General features: G+C 42.8%; 1 protein-coding gene and 1 long non-coding RNA gene across 3 annotated transcripts in view; one reads left to right on the top strand and one right to left on the bottom strand.

Moving 5' to 3' along the window:
• ppm1h (protein phosphatase, Mg2+/Mn2+ dependent, 1H) overlaps positions 1–17,939 on the top strand; it is a 28,064-nt gene extending 10,125 nt beyond the window's left edge. The window contains exons 3-10 of the mRNA XM_044123962.1: positions 1,770–2,126; positions 6,444–6,556; positions 6,691–6,775; positions 8,283–8,401; positions 12,669–12,732; positions 13,800–13,907; positions 15,534–15,685; positions 17,126–17,939. Coding sequence (XP_043979897.1) covers positions 1,770–2,126; positions 6,444–6,556; positions 6,691–6,775; positions 8,283–8,401; positions 12,669–12,732; positions 13,800–13,907; positions 15,534–15,685; positions 17,126–17,273 — 1,146 coding nt within the window. The 3' untranslated portion in view covers positions 17,274–17,939. The remainder of the gene's footprint in view (positions 1–1,769; positions 2,127–6,443; positions 6,557–6,690; positions 6,776–8,282; positions 8,402–12,668; positions 12,733–13,799; positions 13,908–15,533; positions 15,686–17,125) is intronic.
• LOC122835157 lies at positions 6,782–12,157 on the bottom strand. 2 transcript variants are annotated; one of them, XR_006371276.1, is made up of 4 exons: positions 9,758–12,155; positions 7,646–7,732; positions 7,392–7,492; positions 6,782–7,305 (listed from the first exon to the last, which is right to left on the bottom strand). It is a non-coding gene; the product is annotated as an uncharacterized LOC122835157 (long non-coding RNA). The 2 variants fall into 2 exon arrangements; XR_006371275.1 differs by having other exon boundaries at positions 6,782–7,492; positions 9,758–12,157.
• Positions 17,940–19,982: the final 2,043 nt, after the last annotated feature.

The raw sequence follows: 19,982 nt of genomic DNA, 5'->3' as shown, positions 1-19,982 counted from the left end.
GATCTGTTTTCAGTCAGAGGTGCATTGTGGACAGTTCACCAAACAGATGTGTATCATCCTGCACTAGACAGTCCCTGCTGTTTGTTTTTGTGGAGCAGCTTTGGCAGATAGTCAACAATGGCTAGAGTTGACACGGTCTCTGTTCTTCGGTTTGTCTGGTTTTGTGGCAACAGAAAAGTAGCCCTGCATTACATTTTCTCTCAGTCTGTCCTTACTTCACACGAGATCGCCAAAAGCCAACAGCAAATACATGCAAGAGCCTCTCATGACTCACTCCTGCAGTGCCTGCGGACCGATATGAGAACTGTAGAGCCTCTCTTTGCCTCCTGGAATCATGCTGTAGAATCTGCCTGTGCTATATTTAGAAGATCCTGCTTTTTGCTCTGTGGATAAACACGAGCATAAAACTCAAACTACGGCTAGAGCACTCTGCAGTGCAGTTCGGTTGTTCTGTCTTTGAGGGTTGTTTAGGGCCAGGCGACTTCATTTCAGTGGCTGGTCTGTACCAGGACTGATGTGGAAACAGAAGAGTTTGTGTCAGAAGAGCAAAGGATCTTAGATTTACTGTGTTCTGTGAAGACGGCCGACTCAAAGGGCAACGTGAGTGAGCCGCATCGCACAGGAGACTCTGTTCAAACCTTGTGTGGGAGGCAGAGTCTTTGTAAATCAACAAATAGGACAGCATGTGTTACATTGTACCGGACCTGTTAAATCATGCAAAATGCAAGAGAGGAACTAAAGCAAAGCGGTAGAACAGACGGAGCACACAAGGTTCTTGCAGTGATGCACAGACTATAAGCATAGACACTGACTAATAGTCATTTATGCCCACAAACAAAATATAAAGATCTTGCACATTTCTTTCTGCTTTCTCTATGTCTTCTGTACTGTATTTTTCTTTAATTTACATTAATGCGGTATAAAATTATAACCCTAGTGCTCAGTACTGTATACCTTTGCATACACAAAACCAGTGAGGCACTGTGTTTATTCCGACACCTCTTTGCCAAAACCGGCTTTTAATATCTTCAGCTGTCTGAGTTTTGAGGATTCTCTTGACTCGATCGTCTACTCATCACAATTTGAACCAAGCTTACACAAATTTATCCACTTGCCCAGTTTTCAGTGCTCTTTTAGGAAACGTTCCTGTAGGGGTGGACCGAGATGATAACCAGGGCCAATGTCAATGTCAGATGTTGGTATTGCTATTATAGCCAATACTTCCATATCTTATTTGTAGCAATTACATTTCCAACTCTGTGAAGAAATGTCACTGACATTGTTTCCCACATCAGTTTTAATGTCAGCAGAGTTTTTCTTATGGGACCGAAACCGATAGTTTAAAAACTGACCAACCGATTCAGGAGCATTTCTGAAGGTCTTTCAATTTTAATAGTTTTTTCTTTGTACTTTTAAGTCTGGAGTTCTGAAAATTTGGCCAATTTCTTTTCAAATTTGAAGAAAAAAATAAACAAATTGTATTAACTGAGCTAACTGCTTCAATTAGAAGTACTTTTCCTTGTTGAGACTGTATGATGTAAAATTGGTTGAGTACTGTATCCTCTAATAAGGTCGATTGTACTTGAACGTGACAGCAGTTGATGTGAGTGACAGTAAACATTAAAGAGAGCTAACAACTACACCTTACCAAGTAAGTCATTTTAATAAAATCATCCAAAATCCTGCCCAAAATGTCCAAATCTCTCCAGTAGGTCTATGAATGAAAGATTAACACTGATGTGACGCTCATTGTTCTTCCTCGCATCCAGGACGGCTCAGAGGATCTTACCTTTCACTACTGGGCGCTGTTCGATGGCCACGCCGGCTCTGGAGCTGCCGTCATGGCGTCTCGTCTTCTCCATCACCACATCGCGCTGCACCTTCAAGAGGTGATGGAGATTCTGTGCGCGCCCAACCTGTTGCCGCCCACTTGCCTGGACGAGGAGCCCGTCAATCACCTCCTGCCCGCAACGTCCAACCGCGCCCTGTCTAGGGCCGTGTCGCTACGAGGAGCCGCGGGCGCCCCGGGTTCGCCCAGCGCCCCGCCAGCGCGCTTCTTCACTGAGAAGAAAGTTTCGCAAGAAAGCCTGGTTATCGGAGCCATAGAGAACGCCTTCAAAGACATGGTGGGTTTACAGGTTGATGATAAATACTGATGCTCCCGGTGGAGTTTTCCTTGTTTTGAGTAGCAAATCAGGTGTGTTTAATTTACTGATTACTTTAAAGGAATGAGTGATGTGCCAATCAATATGATTGGAATTGACAAGTTAGTTTGAGCCACTCTAACTGATGATCTGCAGGTCAGATCTCAAAAAAGCAGAGTTACTTTTCCCGTATGGCGATTCAAAAGGTGAGTCTGGGTTTTATTGCCTCTATCAAGGAAACTGCAGTGTTTGTTGTACTGAACTGATGAATCAGGGCACAGATTAGGATCAGGGCCGATGAGTTTTGGTTTTCAGGCAATAAAAGCCCGATTGTGCATTTCCACTAACTGTTTTCTGATTAATTTCTGGGGGTTTGAAAGTACTGCGACTGGAGATACAATGTTTTAGTAGAAAAATAATAACTCGTAGATTCCCCCAAGGATATAAAGTATTTACAGCAGTGGCTTATTTTCGTTGCAGTGAGATTCTGTCAATATTTTATGCCTGCTAATTTCACAAAACCATTTCAGACGTCTTTCATGTGCACATCTGCTCCTGCCACCACTTAAGCAACATATTGGAAGTTTCGCTGTCTGTCTGATTTTATGTGCTTAAGTAATTACGTATTTTTTGGTCCGACACCTGGCTTTCGGATGGATTTCCGATACATTGCAACTTTCAGGTGATATTTTGTTGCCTATGAATTTAAAAGTATCAGTAAATATGTTTTTATATCTGCCAACTCAAAGGGCAAATACCACATTTCAATATTCCAGCTGAACCTGTAAGCCCCTAAAGTAGTAGACCAAGTTCTACTGGCCTCCAGGAGCAGAAATATGTGCTTCTTTGTTTTGGCCACTAGATGGCAGTGCACAGTAATGTTTTACCGAACCGGTAGGTCAGAACAAAATTGATGAAGATGACGAATTAATTCTTCGTGTTTGTTGAAAATGAGAGTTAAAAAACTGGGTTGATGGGTTTGTGATGCTGCGATGATGATTTTGATGTAATTAGCTCAAAATATATTAATCTGTAGTACAGTAATGTCATAATTTAAAGAACAACAAAGTCAAAGAATTAAGTATTTAGCATGTTCCCTCTTTCTTTTAGTTTCTGTCGTTTTGCTTCCTGTGTTTTCCATGCCAGGAGTTTGTTGACATTAGTCTAATTCTGCCCTCGCTATTATTAGGTTTTACATTTTAGTTTCAGAATTCCAGGCAGTTTCAGGCTAAATTGACGTCATTTTGGCTGGAAACAAAGCATTTTCACTTCAGTATTTAACAAATATTTAAAGAGGGGAATGCATCAGCACAGTGTGGGGTTTTCTCCACAGCCCTCAAGTTTCTGTGGAAGATTCACCCCCAACTCATGCTTACATCTTTGTCATTTGATTTGATGAGCTCTGAGAAATGTGAACCTAAAAAGCAGAATGAAGATGATTTCTGGCCTTTCAGCAATCTGTGTCTTATTTAGAGTTTATGTGACAGACCGAAAAAGAATATTTCATAATTGCAATAAAACCACTGAAAAATTGGGTAAACTTGGAAAGCTGACCGAACAAGCAAACGTGTTAATTCAGTGGTCTGGCTGCATTCAGACCCTCAGGTCGGATCTGATGTCTGTGTTATTTTAGCAGCTTTTAATAATCTGGCGTTTGCCACTTTTCCACCAGACTTTCCTCGGGGCCGTCTGTCTTGCAAGTGTTATGTCTCAGCTTTGACTAATTACTGAAAAAATGATTAATTCAGTTAATTACCTGCCACTCTGTCCGTCGTCTGGGTTTCCCATCATTTACTTTCTCATTTACAGCCATTTATTTCTCGCTGTTCCGTGACTTATTTATTTCCATTTCCTGCTTTTGAGGCTTGTAGCTTTTTGGTTTCTTTCAAAGCTACGGGTAGGAAGAAAGTGGTTTAAACGTTGCTTTGAGGGCACAAAATCCCACCTTAGTTTGGAATCAACAAACTATGAAATATAAAACCAGCTCATGATTGAATTACTATCAGTTTAACATAGAAATGCACTGATCAGGGTTTTGCCTCCTGATACCGATTTATGATTCTTGTTGCATTTAATGAGCAGGAGAAAAAGAATCAAAATGTTCAGTGTTTTAAGTTGCGAGAGCAAATCAGTAGTGAAAACCTGCCAGCATCAGTCACTGGCGAACTACTTGGTGGAAATCATTAATTCGGTTCATAGTCCTAAATGCTTTTGCACAGCTTTTTGTGTGTTCCTCAAGCTCAGGGTCTTTTTTTTCTCTCTGAGAGCTGACTTTGAAACCAAAGTCACAGTTCTTCTCGGCATTAATAAACCATGATGCAGGCAGATTATGAGCCGGTAGATGGATAAAAGTTGAGTTTCTGGGAGCACTTGACGTTCCGAAGCGTCTCTGTTGGACTTCTGCCTTCTTAAAGCGCAGTGAGCTTCTTTGGCCACTAGAGGGCCTCTCACATCAGGATCTAGGGAAGTGCAACTCTTCCTACCTCCCACATGGATACAGTTGTTTACAATGTCACAGGGAGACAGAAGAAAAAGCATCTCCACAGTATGATGTTGCCACCACCGTGTTTAGCAGTGGGGACGCCGTGTTCAGAGTGATGTGCTGCTGTTGCATGTTTGACACATGACTTGTGATCTGTAACATTACTGTTGCAGTTTGCAAACTATTCTTCTATAGTGCGATTGGGAACAGCATAATAGATGCAGATGATAAATCCTATTTTGGCCAATTTATTTTTCACCGGAACAACTTGACACTTGAAGCAGGTTGAATATTTGTGAAGCCAGACGATTAATCGGTTAATCAATTAATCAGTTTTAAAACATTGCCACATTCATTCAACCACTTAAGCTTTTTCTTATTAGAAATACATTAAAACATCCAAATAAATACTTTTGATTCTTTCTCTTTTTTTTACATAAGAAAATAAATAAACATTCTGTTGCCTAAAACTCAACAACGTGACTCTTTTAGTGAACACTTGGTCATTTTTAGCAAAGGAGACTAAAAAATACCTCTGACATCAACATGTTAAAAGCTCGGCCCTTTCTGCTAAACATCAATACATTGTAGTGATTATCTGTCATTTACTTTTTGCATCAACTTATTAAAAATTGGACAGTAAAAGGTGCTCGAAAAGAAATTTGTTTTACAGAATTTGTCTTTAGACGTAATAAATACATCTACATCAGTGGGATTGCACCAGGGTGTGTGTGTGGGTGTGTGTGTGTGTGTGTGAGCTGTCCCTCTTGGTTATTTGTCTCCGTTGTCATATTCTTCTTGGGTGAACTTGCGAGGAGAAAGGTGTGGATGTTTGTGCAGCCGTTTCCCGTATGAAAGCCTCGCCTGCAGAAAGAGGCGTAGGGATACAGAGAAGATTAATATGTACGGCTCACCGTGGATTCATAATTCACCCAGGCTGGAGGACTCACTCGTTCACCAGCCCACCGCCACCTCCTGCCGACCTGTGACCCCCACAGGCAGTGGAGTTTTTGTCAGGAGTTTGGTGGAACCAAAACACACAGGCGGCCTCCGTATCTGGGGGAACGTTCATGTACCGGGACACACTCGTCGTCTGCCGGAGGTTCAGAGGGCGGTACGCTCTAACTGTCTGGTGGTAGAAACACGGCAGTGCCGTCACAGGCACTCCGGAGCTTTTTCAGTCCCTTTCAATCTGCCGATCGGGCCAGAAACGTTCCGGGGGTTCAATTATATTCGTGGGACGTCTCCCTGCTTCTGTTTGGGATTGATTGAGGCGTCAGAGAGAGCTGACAAAGTAGCTGTGGCTCAGATACGTGCCAGGGCTTTGATTAGACCAATGGCAGGGCAATTATTCATCTAATTAATGAACTGATCGTATGTGTGTTTTTTTTTTTATTATTTTGGGGTCAATTAGCATCATGTTGATAAAGACTAATTAACTGCTGGAATAAGCAGCGCTCTGTAAACTTTCAGTGTCTGGATTCCCTTTATTCAGCGGCTGCTTGACTGAGACTGATGAATGAATGAATAAATTAATTAATTAGATGATAAACACAGAGAAGTAGTTTTAATATTACAACAGCTGGGTTCCTACACAGTCTAGGAGAGGTTGGATTTCATCCATCCATATTTCATCCATCCATCCATCATGGAGTATTGACAGAAACTGTAGACATGCTGACACACAGAATGTTTATTGATTGTTCAGCTTTAATTCTTAACTGGCTTTGTCCAAAAAAATGTATGTTTAGCATGAAACAGGGAAACTTGTCCAAATGACGTGCTTACATCGTGTATGTGTGCTGATTGTGTGTCAGGACGTGCAGATCGAGAAGGAGAAGGCGTCCTTCAACATCTCAGGAGGCTGCACCGCTCTAATGGTCGCCTGTCTGCAGGGGAAGCTGTACGTCGGCAACGCAGGGGACAGCAGGTGCGACTCACGCCCTCCACCAAACCATGACGAGTTCTAAAGCGCGCCGCGAGCGCTCATGTTAGCGTGCACTTCGCCCAGCCATGTCTCCCTCCGTCCGGCTGAACGGAACTTTGTCTGCCTCTCTCCCTCAGAGCGATCATTGTGCGAGCCGGGGAAGTCGTTCCCATGTCATCGGAGTTCACGCCGGAGTCAGAGAGACAGCGGCTGCAGTTTCTGGTAAGAAGGAACCAACCCGAGCTACTTTATAGCAAGTACAGCACGAGTTCTCTATCTGAGAAAACCCAGCAGAGCCACCGACGTACGGCTGTCACTCCTCCTGGACGAGCATCAAGAGAGAATCATTTGGATCGTGTTGTGGCCGCCTGCTACAACCGACTGGGAATTTGAGCGCGTACAGTACAGACCAAAAGTTTGGACACACAGTTGTGTCCAAACTTTAGTTCTGTACTGTACGCGCAGACGCACCAATCCAAAAGTCAGCTACATTAGTGGCTTCATGTAGCTGAGCAACACAGCAAAACAGAAAAAAAGCTCCGAGCTGGTTTTAAAAGCAGCAGAATGAAAGAGTCTATGTAGTTAGTCACAGTAAAGACTCGGCCAATGGTTTTGCCGAGGAGAGACGGTTAAACACTGAAAGACAGGGCAGAGTGTGTCATCTGTAGAAGGAGAACGAGGTGTTGCTGGCAGCACTGCGTTAGCTAATCTCCCCCCGTCAGGAAGGTGTTGTGGGTAAACAGATGTTTGTTCTACGAAGAGTTCAAAACAAAAAGTTAAAATCTGAGGGTGTTTTCACACCTGCTAGACTGGAGACAGAAATTGCAACGTTTGTTACATTTTCAGCTAGTGCGCTTGGCGTTCCCACCGCACTGTCAACCAAACCAAGCCTTTCACCTGTTCGCCTCCTCGCCTGTGGTGGCGCTGCTCCAAGAGCCACTGAAAGGAAGGACATACAGGAAGAAGACATGTTCTCAACTTCCTTTTTCTCAAAATGTAAACATACAGAAGCGTCAGATTTTAGCGGTTGTTGGATTTCTTTCTTTTTTTTTTTCTTGCCTTTGCTAAAAGATCACAAGCCATTTCTCTCACCAGCACTAGGCTCTCTCAGTTGTTTTGGTTGTATTTACCCAGAATGCCACGAGCTATCGTCCGCTTCCTGCTTTTTTGATCTGCATCCTGAAATAACAGCAAAAAAAAAAAAAAATAGACGTTAGTAGGAGAATATAGAAGGGTCAGGAACAGGAAATGGACCAAGCACTGAACCCTGTGGTTCTCCACAAGTAACGCGGGATTCCAACTGTACATTTATCATCTACGTGACCGAAGTGGAATCTGTTGGGAAAAATAAGACTTGTAGATAACAAAGGAAGACCGTAATTTATTAAGAGATCTCGATTGTGAGAACGTTTTTCAGGTAAATGTTTCAGTCAGAGTATCTGTTTGGATAAATCATATCTAAAATCTGAGATCTAATCAAATGGGTTGATCGAGTAGCGCATACAGGCTGTAGCGCATACAGGCTGTAGCGCATACAGGCTGTAGCGCATACAGGCGTTCAGAGACGAAGCCTCCGTCTCTGAACGCTCCACCGAATCGAAACAGTTCAAACAAATCAGGTTTTACAGTCGCCTCATTCACTGAATCATCTTCAGGGAGAATCTTTCAAAGTCCTTCCTGTCCCTGGTCTTCCGCTCTCTAAAGCTTTTCCTCTCCTCTCGTTTTGAAGGCGTACATGCAGCCACACTTGCTGGGGAACGAGTTCACACACCTGGAGTTCCCACGGCGGGTGCAGAGGAAGGAGGTGGGGAAGAGGATGCTGTACCGGGACTTCACCATGTCGGGATGGTGGGTTTTGCTTAAAGACTTGTTGATTTAATGGTTGTTTCTCAGAAGAGCGGCCTCCACAGCTGGCTTACACTTCGACGAGGACGTGCAGAATTTGAGTCCATTTATTTAAATGTGAGGTAAATTCGAATTGGTTTAAATTCATGCTTTTGTTTTTCTCAAGTCAGTTCATTTTTCTCTGACCATTTAAGGCTGCGATCCGTTACTTCGCATATAAAATCAGAAGTGGGCAAAGTTTTCTAAGCCGCCCTTCAAAATAAGAAAGACAAGAAGACATCATTTGCAATGATAATCATTTTCTGACCAAAACGAACACGTGGAACCGGACTGAAAGAGACGGAGCACGGCGCGGACGCTCGTTCATCTGGCCTCCGTCCAGTCAGGAGGACGGCGTGGGGCGGAGGTGAAGGCATCCTGGGGTTTCCATAATAGATATTAGATGCTATTTTTATGTCGTGCCATCTGTTTTTTGTTTTTTTGGGGGGGAAGCCACAGAGATGGACATGAGGAGCCTAATCTCTGCTTAACGCAGGCAGGAAAACCCAGAATTAGAATTATTTCCAAGATCTGGATAAGTTGGAGATGTTTTTATTTTATTTCTAGATTTTCTTCCTTCTTTTCTGCAATACTTCCTTCCATTCTTCCCTCCCTTTAGTTTTTCTTTTATTTCCTTTTTTGTCATTCCTTCAGTGATTCTTTTTCTTCATTCGTTTTTCTCTTCTTTCCTTTTCACCTCCCTTTGCCCCTTTTACCCTTCATTTGTTTGCTTCGTTTTATCCTTCAGTCCTTTTTCTTTATTCCTGTTTTTCTTCTTTGGTCGTTTCTTTTTGCCCGTCCGATTTTCTCTCCCGTCTTGACCTCGGCGGAAATATCTGCAGCGAATTCTCTGTGGACTTTGATACTTTGAGAACCTGAACCGAGTGATTCAGTTTCTGGGAAGGTCAGAGTGTGAGTAGGAACTGCTACGTAGGTCGATTGAAAAACCACGTTTTGTCAGATGAAACTGTGATTAAACTTTTTGTATATTGTGCAAAACAAAAGATGGACATGCGGATCCAAACTTTTTCCCACCCTGTTAAGTACAGCAGAGGACTTGTGATGCTGTGGGCCGACTTCTTTACCACTTGTGATTCATCCTCTTATCTGCACTAGAATTGTGTAGCCCGATGCAGTAAAAATGCTAACATAATACACAGTATTTTCAAGGTGAGGGACACCAGGAAGAAAAAAATTCCTCCACCTTCGGGCGCTATTCTGGAGGAGCGATTTAAAAAAATAAAAGAGTACCGTCTGTAAAAAGTGAGACACAGATGTGAAAATGCAGAGAAACGAAGTTCCCCCTGCAGGAAAACAAACCGCAGCGGCAGCAGAACGGAGAAGACGACGGGATTATTTCCGGCTCCTCCTCAGCGCCGCTCCTGTTCGGTGGCTCGGCTTCGCCTCGGCGCATGTAGGTCAGCGTTGTCGGGCCCAGAGCTCTCAGCCTGCTTGTCGTCTCCGCAGCGCAGACGCTTTGTGATGTATTTTTAATCAGGCTCTTCCCACAACCCAGTTCTGGCCCAGACTCGGTCTGGGTTTCGACTTTAAAACCCCCGTAAGCTAGCGTGGCTGATTGCTTTGATGTGTAAGAGGCTTCGCTGTTTATCCCCCGCAGGCTCAGTTCTTCCTAATGAAGCTTTTTGTCTCTACGCTGCTGTCCTGCTCTCCTCTAACACTCCGACGGTCAGGTCTCCACTTTAGCGAAGCCTTACTCACCTGCAGACGTCCTCGCTCACTTTCTAACACCTCCTCCATCTCTGCCAGTCGGGCCAGAGCGGTAAAAATCTGGCATTGGAGACTTTTAACGGTTGTTGTTGGCGCGGGAACCTGGCGGTTTTGTTTGCACAGAACGATGGACGTTGACCGGTCAGCCAAGGCGAGGTGTCAGGTGGAAAGAAAATATGGGGAGGAGAGAGCGAAGGAAACCAAAGCGCAAAGAAGCGAGTGGGTTGAATCAAACGTGAAGCTGGAGATCAAGGCGCTCAGAGGAAGGAGGAGAGTCGGAGGTCGTTGGCCGTGGGGGAATTGGCGGGATTAGTCTGGAGTCCGAGTGAGACCCGGGAGGCCTTGAAGTTTCCCAAAAAAAACCCACAGAAAAGAAAGAGGAGTAGAGAAATGTCAGCAGAATGACGGATCAGGTGGAGTTAGGCGAGCTTCTGGCTCAAGACTGCAGAACCAGAACATGGAGAGGTTCCGTTTGGTATTTACGCTCCACAAATCTGGAACAAACTTCTAGAAAACTACAAAACTGCCGAAACGCCGACTTCCTTTAAGCCAAGATCAATAGCTAAGCTGATCTAATCTCTCAATGTCCAGAGTCTGGTAAAGACCATTTTTGAACACTTTGTGTCATATTCTGCCACAAACTTGGCAGCTGTGCGTCGAGTTTGTGCTCCTGAAGTGAAAACGTTGAGCAGACGAGGCGCTGCAAGGAGGTGTAGTAATTATAATGGAGCACAGGGAGATTTTAACTAGATGTAATCACCGTTCCTCTCTCCCTCTGGCCTGAAGTCGCCCGCCGAGGAGACGGTCAGCCCTCGTCCCACTCAGCCCACCTCTCGGTGAGTCACGCGCTGCTGTGGCTCTGGCTGCCAAACAGCCGTCGAGTGTGAAAACGCTCGGTGTCGTGGTCGGACTCCCCAGCTGCTCAGCAACTTGCTGGTTTTGCGCTCGGTGAAGGGATGGTCAGGGCTCGGGTCTCAAACAGGACGCCGTCCTCAAAAGCTCTCCAGGGAAGCTCCTCGTTGTGGGAGTCTGTATGAAACCGACACGTTTAGGTGGAAAAACTTGGGCCTTTTAAAGTAGATATTGTCAGTCTTGCATAACGTATACTTTTTTTTTCATTCTGTTTGTGCTCGCCTTGGTAGCCTGCGCCGCTCCAAGAACTGCTGAGTGCAGCGTTGTTGGCGCTCGCCTGAGGTGGAAACATATGGCCTCTCTGAGTGAAACCAGCAGTGATGTGAAAACCGTCCTGGTCTTGTGTTTCAGAGCAGCTGAAATGCATTCGGTATGGTGGGGGCGAGGCTACGACACGGTATAGTTTATTTATAACAGCCAGGCCCAAACTTTCCAGCTTCTTTTGACCCAAAAAATAGGAATGACCCAGACTCTTGCTCAAATGTAGAAGCAGCTCTGCCGAGCCAGTTAACAACCGGTATGACGACAACTCGATTATCATCGACATGTTGCTTTTATTATGTGAATGCTGTGAGGCATCCGATTTTTCTGGTTGCTAATTTTTGGACTTTTAGCGTTTTTGTGCTATTTACATTTCTAAAACGTTCTGCTCATTCAGAAAATTCTGGCCCTGACTTTTGGTAATGATATCTGCTACATTCTATGAAATATTAAACTTTCTGTGATCATTTCTGGTCACCTTGAAATAAATGGAACATCTCAAATTCTGCCAGAGCCTTTTACAGCCAAAAGGGCTTCCATGTACTTTAATTTAGAAACAGCATTCAAAGTTTTTAATGTAGTCTTGCCCTTTGGCTACTACTGCATAATTCAGATTTTTCTTATCTTTTACAGTTTTCTCAATATCCCTCTTCAAGTTTTTGGTCACATTAAGCTCATTTTCCAGAAAAAAAAAAAAAAACGTGGGTTGCTTTGGTTGCTAAGCAATTGAGCCACAGCGATTCATTGTAGCTTTTAGAGAATCCCAAACAAATGATTCTTACTCACTCACATTTCAGCATGTTCCTTTTGTTTTTAATATGTGAAATGGAAAGAGCACGTTTTTACTGGTTTGTGTTGCTGATTAGCTTTATGCTGTTTATGCATTCAGCAGATTCTTTTATCCAAAGTGACTTAGAAACGAGAACATAACAATGCGCTTAATGTCAAAGCTAACATAAAGCTACTTCAAAGACTTGTCAGGTTCTCTCAGGTGACAGGCTCTAGCTTAAGCAGCTAGCCGACATGCTAATATTAAAATTTTAGCTAATGTTGGTGTTGTTGTACATTTTAACATGCTATATTTTAGCCAGTTGTTAGGATAAGTAGATGAGGTATCTTCCTTGTGTTACCTCGCAATCCACTGTTGGCGTGTTAGCTAGCATTAAAATTTATTGTAAAGAAGAAAAGGTGGTTATGGTAGCTTCTTATCCACATAATCCTGCGTCCACCAGTCGTGATGCTAGCGCTGGAAACAACACATCCTCAGGCTATAAGCTTTCTGCCGTAAATCATAAGAAAGCCATTAATGTGTCGTCTTTCCCTCGTTCAGGGCGTATAAAACCATAGAGGACGATGACCTGAAGTTCCCTTTGGTCTACGGCGAGGGGAAGAAGGTAAGCGTTGTTCGGCAGCCACTCGCTGACAGTTACTTCTGCGGCCGTGAAAGCCTCATCTGTAATCAGACCTCTCAGTCAGCCCCCATCCTGCCACCGTATGGGGCAGCAGGACTCATTTGTGAAACCTTGGTCAACAAAATGACCCAGGGATTTTAGGTTTATCGCAATAAAACAGTGGTACCTCCAAGAGGTGGGCAAAGGGTGGCTATAGCCCCACTGGAAAAAAAGCTCCCTACCTCACTGGCCATGTTACGTTCATGCAAAGGCATAGAGAGTCATGTTGATCAATCAAGACATAAATATAAAACCCAATATATGTAACAAAATATACATAAATATATTTAAAAACAATCCTTAGTATTGATGGAAAAGTACCAGTTCCACCGGGAGGTTATTTCACTTTCAATAAGACTTTTCTTGCTGTATTAATTTTATTTTATTTTTTTTTTTACTTGTGTGAGCCTAAGATTTTTACTGGTCACCCCTAAGAAGATTTTTGTTGTGGCACTACTGGAACGCAAACCTTAAATAACGAAAGTATTGAGCAGTTTTATCGGTACTTTGGCTCAGAGATTAAAAAACATAGTCATGTGGTCAGCACATGGTTCATTCCCCGTTGGTTCTCCCTTCAGGCTGTGACGTCGTGAGTACAGTGCAGCGTCATATTTGAGATGTACTGAAAAGGTCGAAGCCAGACGAAACAGATGTGAATCTATTCCTTTAGCTGCTGCTTTGAAAGGCTTATTAGGTATACAATAAGCTTCTGTTTGTATTCTCAAAGAAGTTGTTTAAAATGTCATATTCGTAAATAATAAATGACCACTGGTGACTTAGCTCCTGACTGTGTGGTCTGTTCTTTGTTGGTCTGATGTGCATGATCCAGATCCAAAGCTCTGATAATCAAAGTTTCCTGGAAGGCTGCACCTTTCTCTGACAGCAGAGATGGCTCTGAGGTGTTATAAGTTTTACATTATTTCCCTCAGAAAGAGGCCGTAAAACGAGGAGATTAAAGAAACGGATCCCGGATCGTGGCCGAGTAACGCATGTCTCTGATCTTTATGCAGGCGAGAGTGTTGGCGACCATCGGGGTCACGAGAGGCTTCGGGGACCACAGCCTGAGAGTTCACGACTCCAACATTTACATCAAGCCCTTTCTGTCCTGCTGCCCAGAGGTTTGCCGACTGTTTCCACGTCTCTTATCATTTAGGACGCATTAGCAACCTGCAGAGTCAGGACGATGAATCGCCTCATCAGCAGTCACTGCTCTGACTGTGTAATATAGATGGAATCAACTTACTGGAGGAACATGTTGGATTTATTTATTGTGTGTGTGTGTGTGTGACAAATTTAAATCAAAATGTTCTTTTTTTGTATCCCCAATCCTATAAATCCTTTAAAAATGAAACTTTTGTCAAGGTCAAATGGTAACCAACAAGTCTCATAATTAATTTTTTCATTCTGATAATATTAACTTACATAATAATATTAATACTGTTTGTCATGAATTCGTGTTGCTTCATGTATTGGTGCTGTAGCTGTTCTCTGAATGTTTGTTGTCAAATTCAACCCATTTCTCTGATTTCTGTGCACAAAATGATTATTTTCTTTGTCTAACTTGGATTGACAAGTGAAACAAAACTTCAAGCTTTACCCAGTCTGTTTTACAGTACGAAGCTGTACTGACAAAAACAGTACAGCTGTAAGTGCAAATAAGTGCACCCTCTGCACGTATTTGACGATACAAAATACCCAACGTAGCTACGGAGCTAAATTGAGATTGGAAAAAAAAAAAAAAGTATTTTTGGAACTTTTGTTTCAGTTTAAATATTTTAGAAATATTTTTCAATTTCAAATATTTTTTCCCTCTCAACATTTCATTTATTTATTTTTTTAGTTAGTCTTTTTTTTTTTTTTTACAAAATCTATGGCACCAATTTAGCTCCACAGATACCAATTTTAAAAAACTCCTTTCTATGGAAAAGTGCATTCTGGGAAGACGGCTCTTCTCTCACCCACCCCCCCAGTTCTCTCCCCTCGTAGCAGCGACTGCACATGGTTGCGTTAGTCACCAAAGTCGTGAACTCTCTCTCTCTCCTCGCTCCGCTGCTGCCGAGTTCAGGCGCAGGTCAAGATGAGTTGAGACGCTTTAGTGAGAGACGTCGTCCTGCAGAGTCGGAACAACGTTTTAATTGGCACTGAAAATCGGTCGGCATAAAGTTTGACCTGAAATGATTATGTTTTTAAATTTGAGCATAAGATTCAATCCGACTCCTCCAGAGAGCATTCTGCTGCCGTATTGAGAAATCCAGGAATTATTGGGTCATCTGTGTTTTGTTCTGGGAAGCCTGACTGAAGTCATGAGGTTTACTGTGTGATCCAGGGCCGTTGGAAATTTTCACTGACAAATTGAAATCTTAAAACTGAAAACGCAGAAATATTTTTCACTTAACCTGTTGGTAGACTGGAGCGCAAACATCCAGTGATTCTCTTTTCTTTTTTGCAAAAGCAACCTTGGGCGCAACTGTTGTTTATCTTGGCTAAACACACCAACCGTTTCTGAAGACAAACTGACTTAAATAAGTATTCGTAGGCATTAGAAGCATGAATTGTTGTTTGGTGTTTTGAGCCAAATTTAAGACATTATCTCTATCGGACATAATACGAAGTAAATCCACTCAGATTCTGTTACTACTGGGAGAAATAACATAACCCTGAGACTGTTGACTGTATTTCTGTTGAGTTTTATTCTAAAACTGCTCAATCTCCACCCTCGCCTTCCCCCCCTCGTCCGCCTCCAGGTCAGAGTTTACCCCTTATCGCAGTTCGAGCACGGAGCAGATGACGTTCTGATTCTGGGAACCGACGGCCTGTGGGACGTCCTCTCTAACCAGGAAGTGGCCGAAGCGGTCACCGGTTTCCTGGCGAACTGCGACCCAGACGACCAGCACAGGCACGTTCTTCCAGCCCAACCCAACAGCTGCAGCCAGTCAGGCCTGAACTTCTGCTCCCCCCCGTCTCTCCTGACAGTTTATCTGGCTCAGATTATGCAAAATTTAAAAACATTTAGATTCACTATAAGGAGGTGCGGGGGAGACGTTTATCTGCCGTCTTTTTATACTACCCCTCTAAGCATAGCTTCGCCCTTTTAGCTTATTTATTTTTTTTAGTTTTCAATGCGATTCTTTTATTTATTTGTTTTGTGAAACAGTTGTATTCATCAGGATATCACCTCACCTTAGGCGTCAAACCCATTTTCATTTTTGGCCCCATCAAGATCATGGATGTTCTTAACCGGCTGGTTTTGCTGGAGAATACTGATAAAAACTAATTAACAAACTGTTTAAATATTATTAAATAGACGTGTCTGCATTCGTACAATTAAACAGCAATGTTTAATTGGTTGTATTTTGCGATATTTTCTACAATCAAAGTCACTGATTTTTGTGGTGGTAATTGCGCTAATGTATGGCGGTAGACAGGACTTTTTGTTACTTGGCTGAGACAGCAGACTAGTAGAAGTAAGAAATACTGCCACCTGCAGGTGGGAGTAAGCAGAGTTGGGCATTAGCTTAGTTACATTTACTCCAGTAACCTTTTGGCAAAAGTGCTCTTCAAGAAGTAGTTTAAGGGTGATTTTTGTTTTTACTTGAGTAATTTAAGTACAATATAACGCTACTCTTATTTGCGTAAAATGTCTGGATGTGAGAAACTCCAACAAATAAAGAACAAGCTTGTTTTAACCAAAACTTTATCAGACACAATTTTATACATTTCATATTAATTCTGTAAAAAAAAATTATTTTCCGTAACATTACTGTTATTTACATGAGCCATTTTAATTTTGAGCTTTAAAATACCAAAAATGTCCACATAACTTTATACTTTGATCCATCCGATGACATCATTTTTAAACATTAAATGATCGCTGTTTTGATGAGCTGCTCGGTACTTGAGTCACCTTTTCACCAAATACTTTTTTTTTATCCTTACCTGAGTAAAAATAAGTTGAAGTAGTGCTTCTCCTCTGGCAGTGGGCAGTCAATTAAACTCAATGTTTTTGTTTAAAATCTGCGATAAACTCGCAATCGTTCACTGTGCGCGAAATAGTGCGAGGATCTGTCGACTTTGAGTGGATTTCTGCTGTCGCGGAATCGCAAAAAAAACGAGAAATTTGGCAGCAAACAGATAAAAACCACATTGATCTGATTGATAAGATCATATTTAAGCTCACACGTTATCTGGAAGGTTCCATCTACGCGTCCCTCTGGAGTCTGGAGGGCCACGTCGGACGCTACGGCGGACCGGATCTTGGTCCTTGGGCCTCGAGTTTGACACACGTGCCTCACGGTGTAACCAAGCAGCGCTTCATTAATCGCGTCTGCTTTGACAGGTACACAATGGCCGCTCAGGACCTGGTCATGAGGGCGCGCGGGGAACTGAAGGATCGTGGCTGGAGGATATCCAACGACCGATTGGGCTCCGGAGACGACATCTCCGTCTACATCATCCCCCTCATGTACGGGAACAAGCAGAACTAGCAGAGGAGCCAGAAACAGCCATAAAGTTTTCCTTGTTGTCGTCTTTTTTTCTGTTGTTGTTGTTGTTGTTGTCGTAAAGACGTGCGGATTTCCGGAAGGATCTGAGCCGATTCTTCTTCTCCGGACTTGGATTTCTCTTTGTTGTAAAGAAGAAAAGGAGAAACCAGACAACGAAAGGATCTGCTGATGACTTGAATTATTATCATTTTTTTTCTTTTTTAAGTCTTGAGGAAGCCATCTTTATCTCGGACAGTCCGGCGACGTGCGTCTCAGGACCGCTGTTACTTCACAATGCACAATATTTATAAATGTGATGCGTGTAAATACTAGCACAGCGTTTTGACAAAAGTGGGACTTGTGGAATATTTGTATGATGTACGGAGAAGAAAACAAAAAAGGTCTTGGCACTGAAATGGAGAAAAATAAAATGTCAAATCATGCGGTCAGCCAGGCCTGGGTTGGCGTTTTGGTGAACTAGACTTAGCAGAACTACAATTCCCAGCCCAGGTTCGACTCTAATCAAAAAAAGAAAGAACTAAAGGCCTCTTTCTCTTGCACTTTGAGAACGTTCTGTCTTCCTCTTCCTCGTTCCTTTGACTAGCAGGTGCCTCCAACATGAATTGATCAAATGTTTTTGTTTTTTCCCATAAAGTCCTTCTAAATGGACGCTGACAGCTGAGTGGACAATCACCTTCCATGTCTCTACAATCACTATGTTGTTGTCGGATCTGGTGGGTTTTCCATGTTTCTGTCCAGGTTGAGTCTTGTGAGTGCAACGCCGTGCAGAGGAACTCCAACTAAAGTGCCTTGCAAAAGTATTCACACCCCTTGAATCTTTACGCGTTTTGAAATGTTACAGCCACACAAACTTCAGTGTGTTTGATGGTGACTATGTCTGTGCTGAATCATCACATATCAGAGTACATGTGAACACAAATGTTCACCCCTCGCTACGTATTCCCAATAATATTTAGATCTGGACTTTGACTAGGCCGTGCCAGCTCCAGTCTTGAGTTTTCATTTTTACCTACGTGTGTTCGTTTTGCCATTGTTGAGCCTGATAAGTATTTTTTTATTTATTTGCGCCGACAGCAAATTGCTTCTGAAGCTAGTCGGTGGCTGCGTGAGTTTTATTTTGGCGTATCGGGAGTAAAACAAGTCGGAAAACACGTTTGATATATTAAGTTTGTGTTAAAAGTAAAAAAAAAAAAAAGTTCAAAGAGTGTGAATAGTTCTGTATAGCACCAGTGCTTTTTTTTCCTCTGTAATTTTCATTTTATTGTTGTTGTTTTTTTTTTTTTTTATGTAGCTCTCGTCTTTGTGTTAGCCGCTGTGTTCGTTGGTGTAAAACGTGGGAACGGAGGCGATTCATTCAAATGTAAATAAAAACTCCAGCGGACGCTCCTTCAGTTTGCAAGATTTTTAAAATCAGAGGATAGTTTAAAAAAAAAAAAAAAAAAAAAAAAGAAGAAAGAAATCTCAATAAAATAAAATTGTTCTGGTTCTTTGTTGTTTTCATAGTAAAATGTTACATTTGTTTCCCTTCACATATCTGTTACTCAGTATTTAGATTAATCTACTTTTTTTGCAGTCTCAACCAGACTTTTGTAAACAAAAAACAAAGAAAACAGAAAAAAGATAAAGAATGCCATTCTTAATAAGACTGGTTAAATGGTTTCTTTGTGTTTCAGGGTTAACCTAAGTGCTGTCTCTTTAAAGGGTCCAATGAGTTGGTGGAGATTAGACTGCAACTTTGGTGTGATTTAAACAGTTCTGGTTACAGAAAATATTAAAAATAAAATATTAAGTGCCTTCCTTTCCTGCAGAAAGACAAAAAAAGAGGCTGCAGTCGCTCTGACAGGCTGGTTCAGAGTGTGAATGAAAGCGGATCAGGATACATGAGGCCTTGAAAGGACGGTGAAAAGGTTAAAAGGTTTCACACTGTCAGCCATAGAAAAACACAAATAAGATATTCCAGCAGAATGAGACGCTGCTTTTGTGGAAGAGCAAAAATATATTAGAAACCGCACAGTAATTTTTCCTGCGGTATCCGCAAGAGTTCGTCTTCCTTGAGTTCACCACACACGCACACACACACACACACACATTTTGCAACTTTAAAGCCTCTAATGTTTTGTCACGTTTCATGTGGATTCGGACAAAATAAAGTGGCGCATAAATGAATGTTGTGGTGCAGAAATAAAATAGCGAAATGACACGTCGCGAGTGGCAAAACAAAGTGAGAACGCACCTGCGGCAAAAACAGAAGAGTTGATGGCGGACAGGAGCCGGTTTGGGTCTGTTGTCATTCGGGTTCGGGTTCGGCTCCTCCCCCGCCCCCCACTTAACTCTCACACGTTCCCAGCTTCTCTGCAGGAGCTCCAAGGACCATCTGGTCCCGTCAGAACCAGCGCCACATCCGCCTGCAGTCAGACCAGCACTGATCTGGCACTCTACTCCTACTCTCAACGTGTGTGTGTGTGTGTGTGTGTGTGTGTGTGTGTGTGTGTGTGTGTGTGTGTGTGTGTGTGGTCCAGATTGGATGACGGCAGCGATGACACAGTCATTGCTGTGGGTGGCTTGTTTTTTCCAAGGTCACAGCACTCCCACCCCACCCATGGACGCATCTGAAGTGAGATGGCGCGTGGGGCAGCGATGGAGATGCTTGTCAATTTTACGTGGAGAAGAGAAGCAATACCTCCTTGCGTC

Source organism: Gambusia affinis, linkage group LG08, assembly GCF_019740435.1.
Source record: "Gambusia affinis linkage group LG08, SWU_Gaff_1.0, whole genome shotgun sequence".
Classification (NCBI taxonomy): domain Eukaryota; kingdom Metazoa; phylum Chordata; class Actinopteri; order Cyprinodontiformes; family Poeciliidae; genus Gambusia; species Gambusia affinis.
This window is presented reverse-complemented; position numbering and strand designations above follow the sequence as displayed.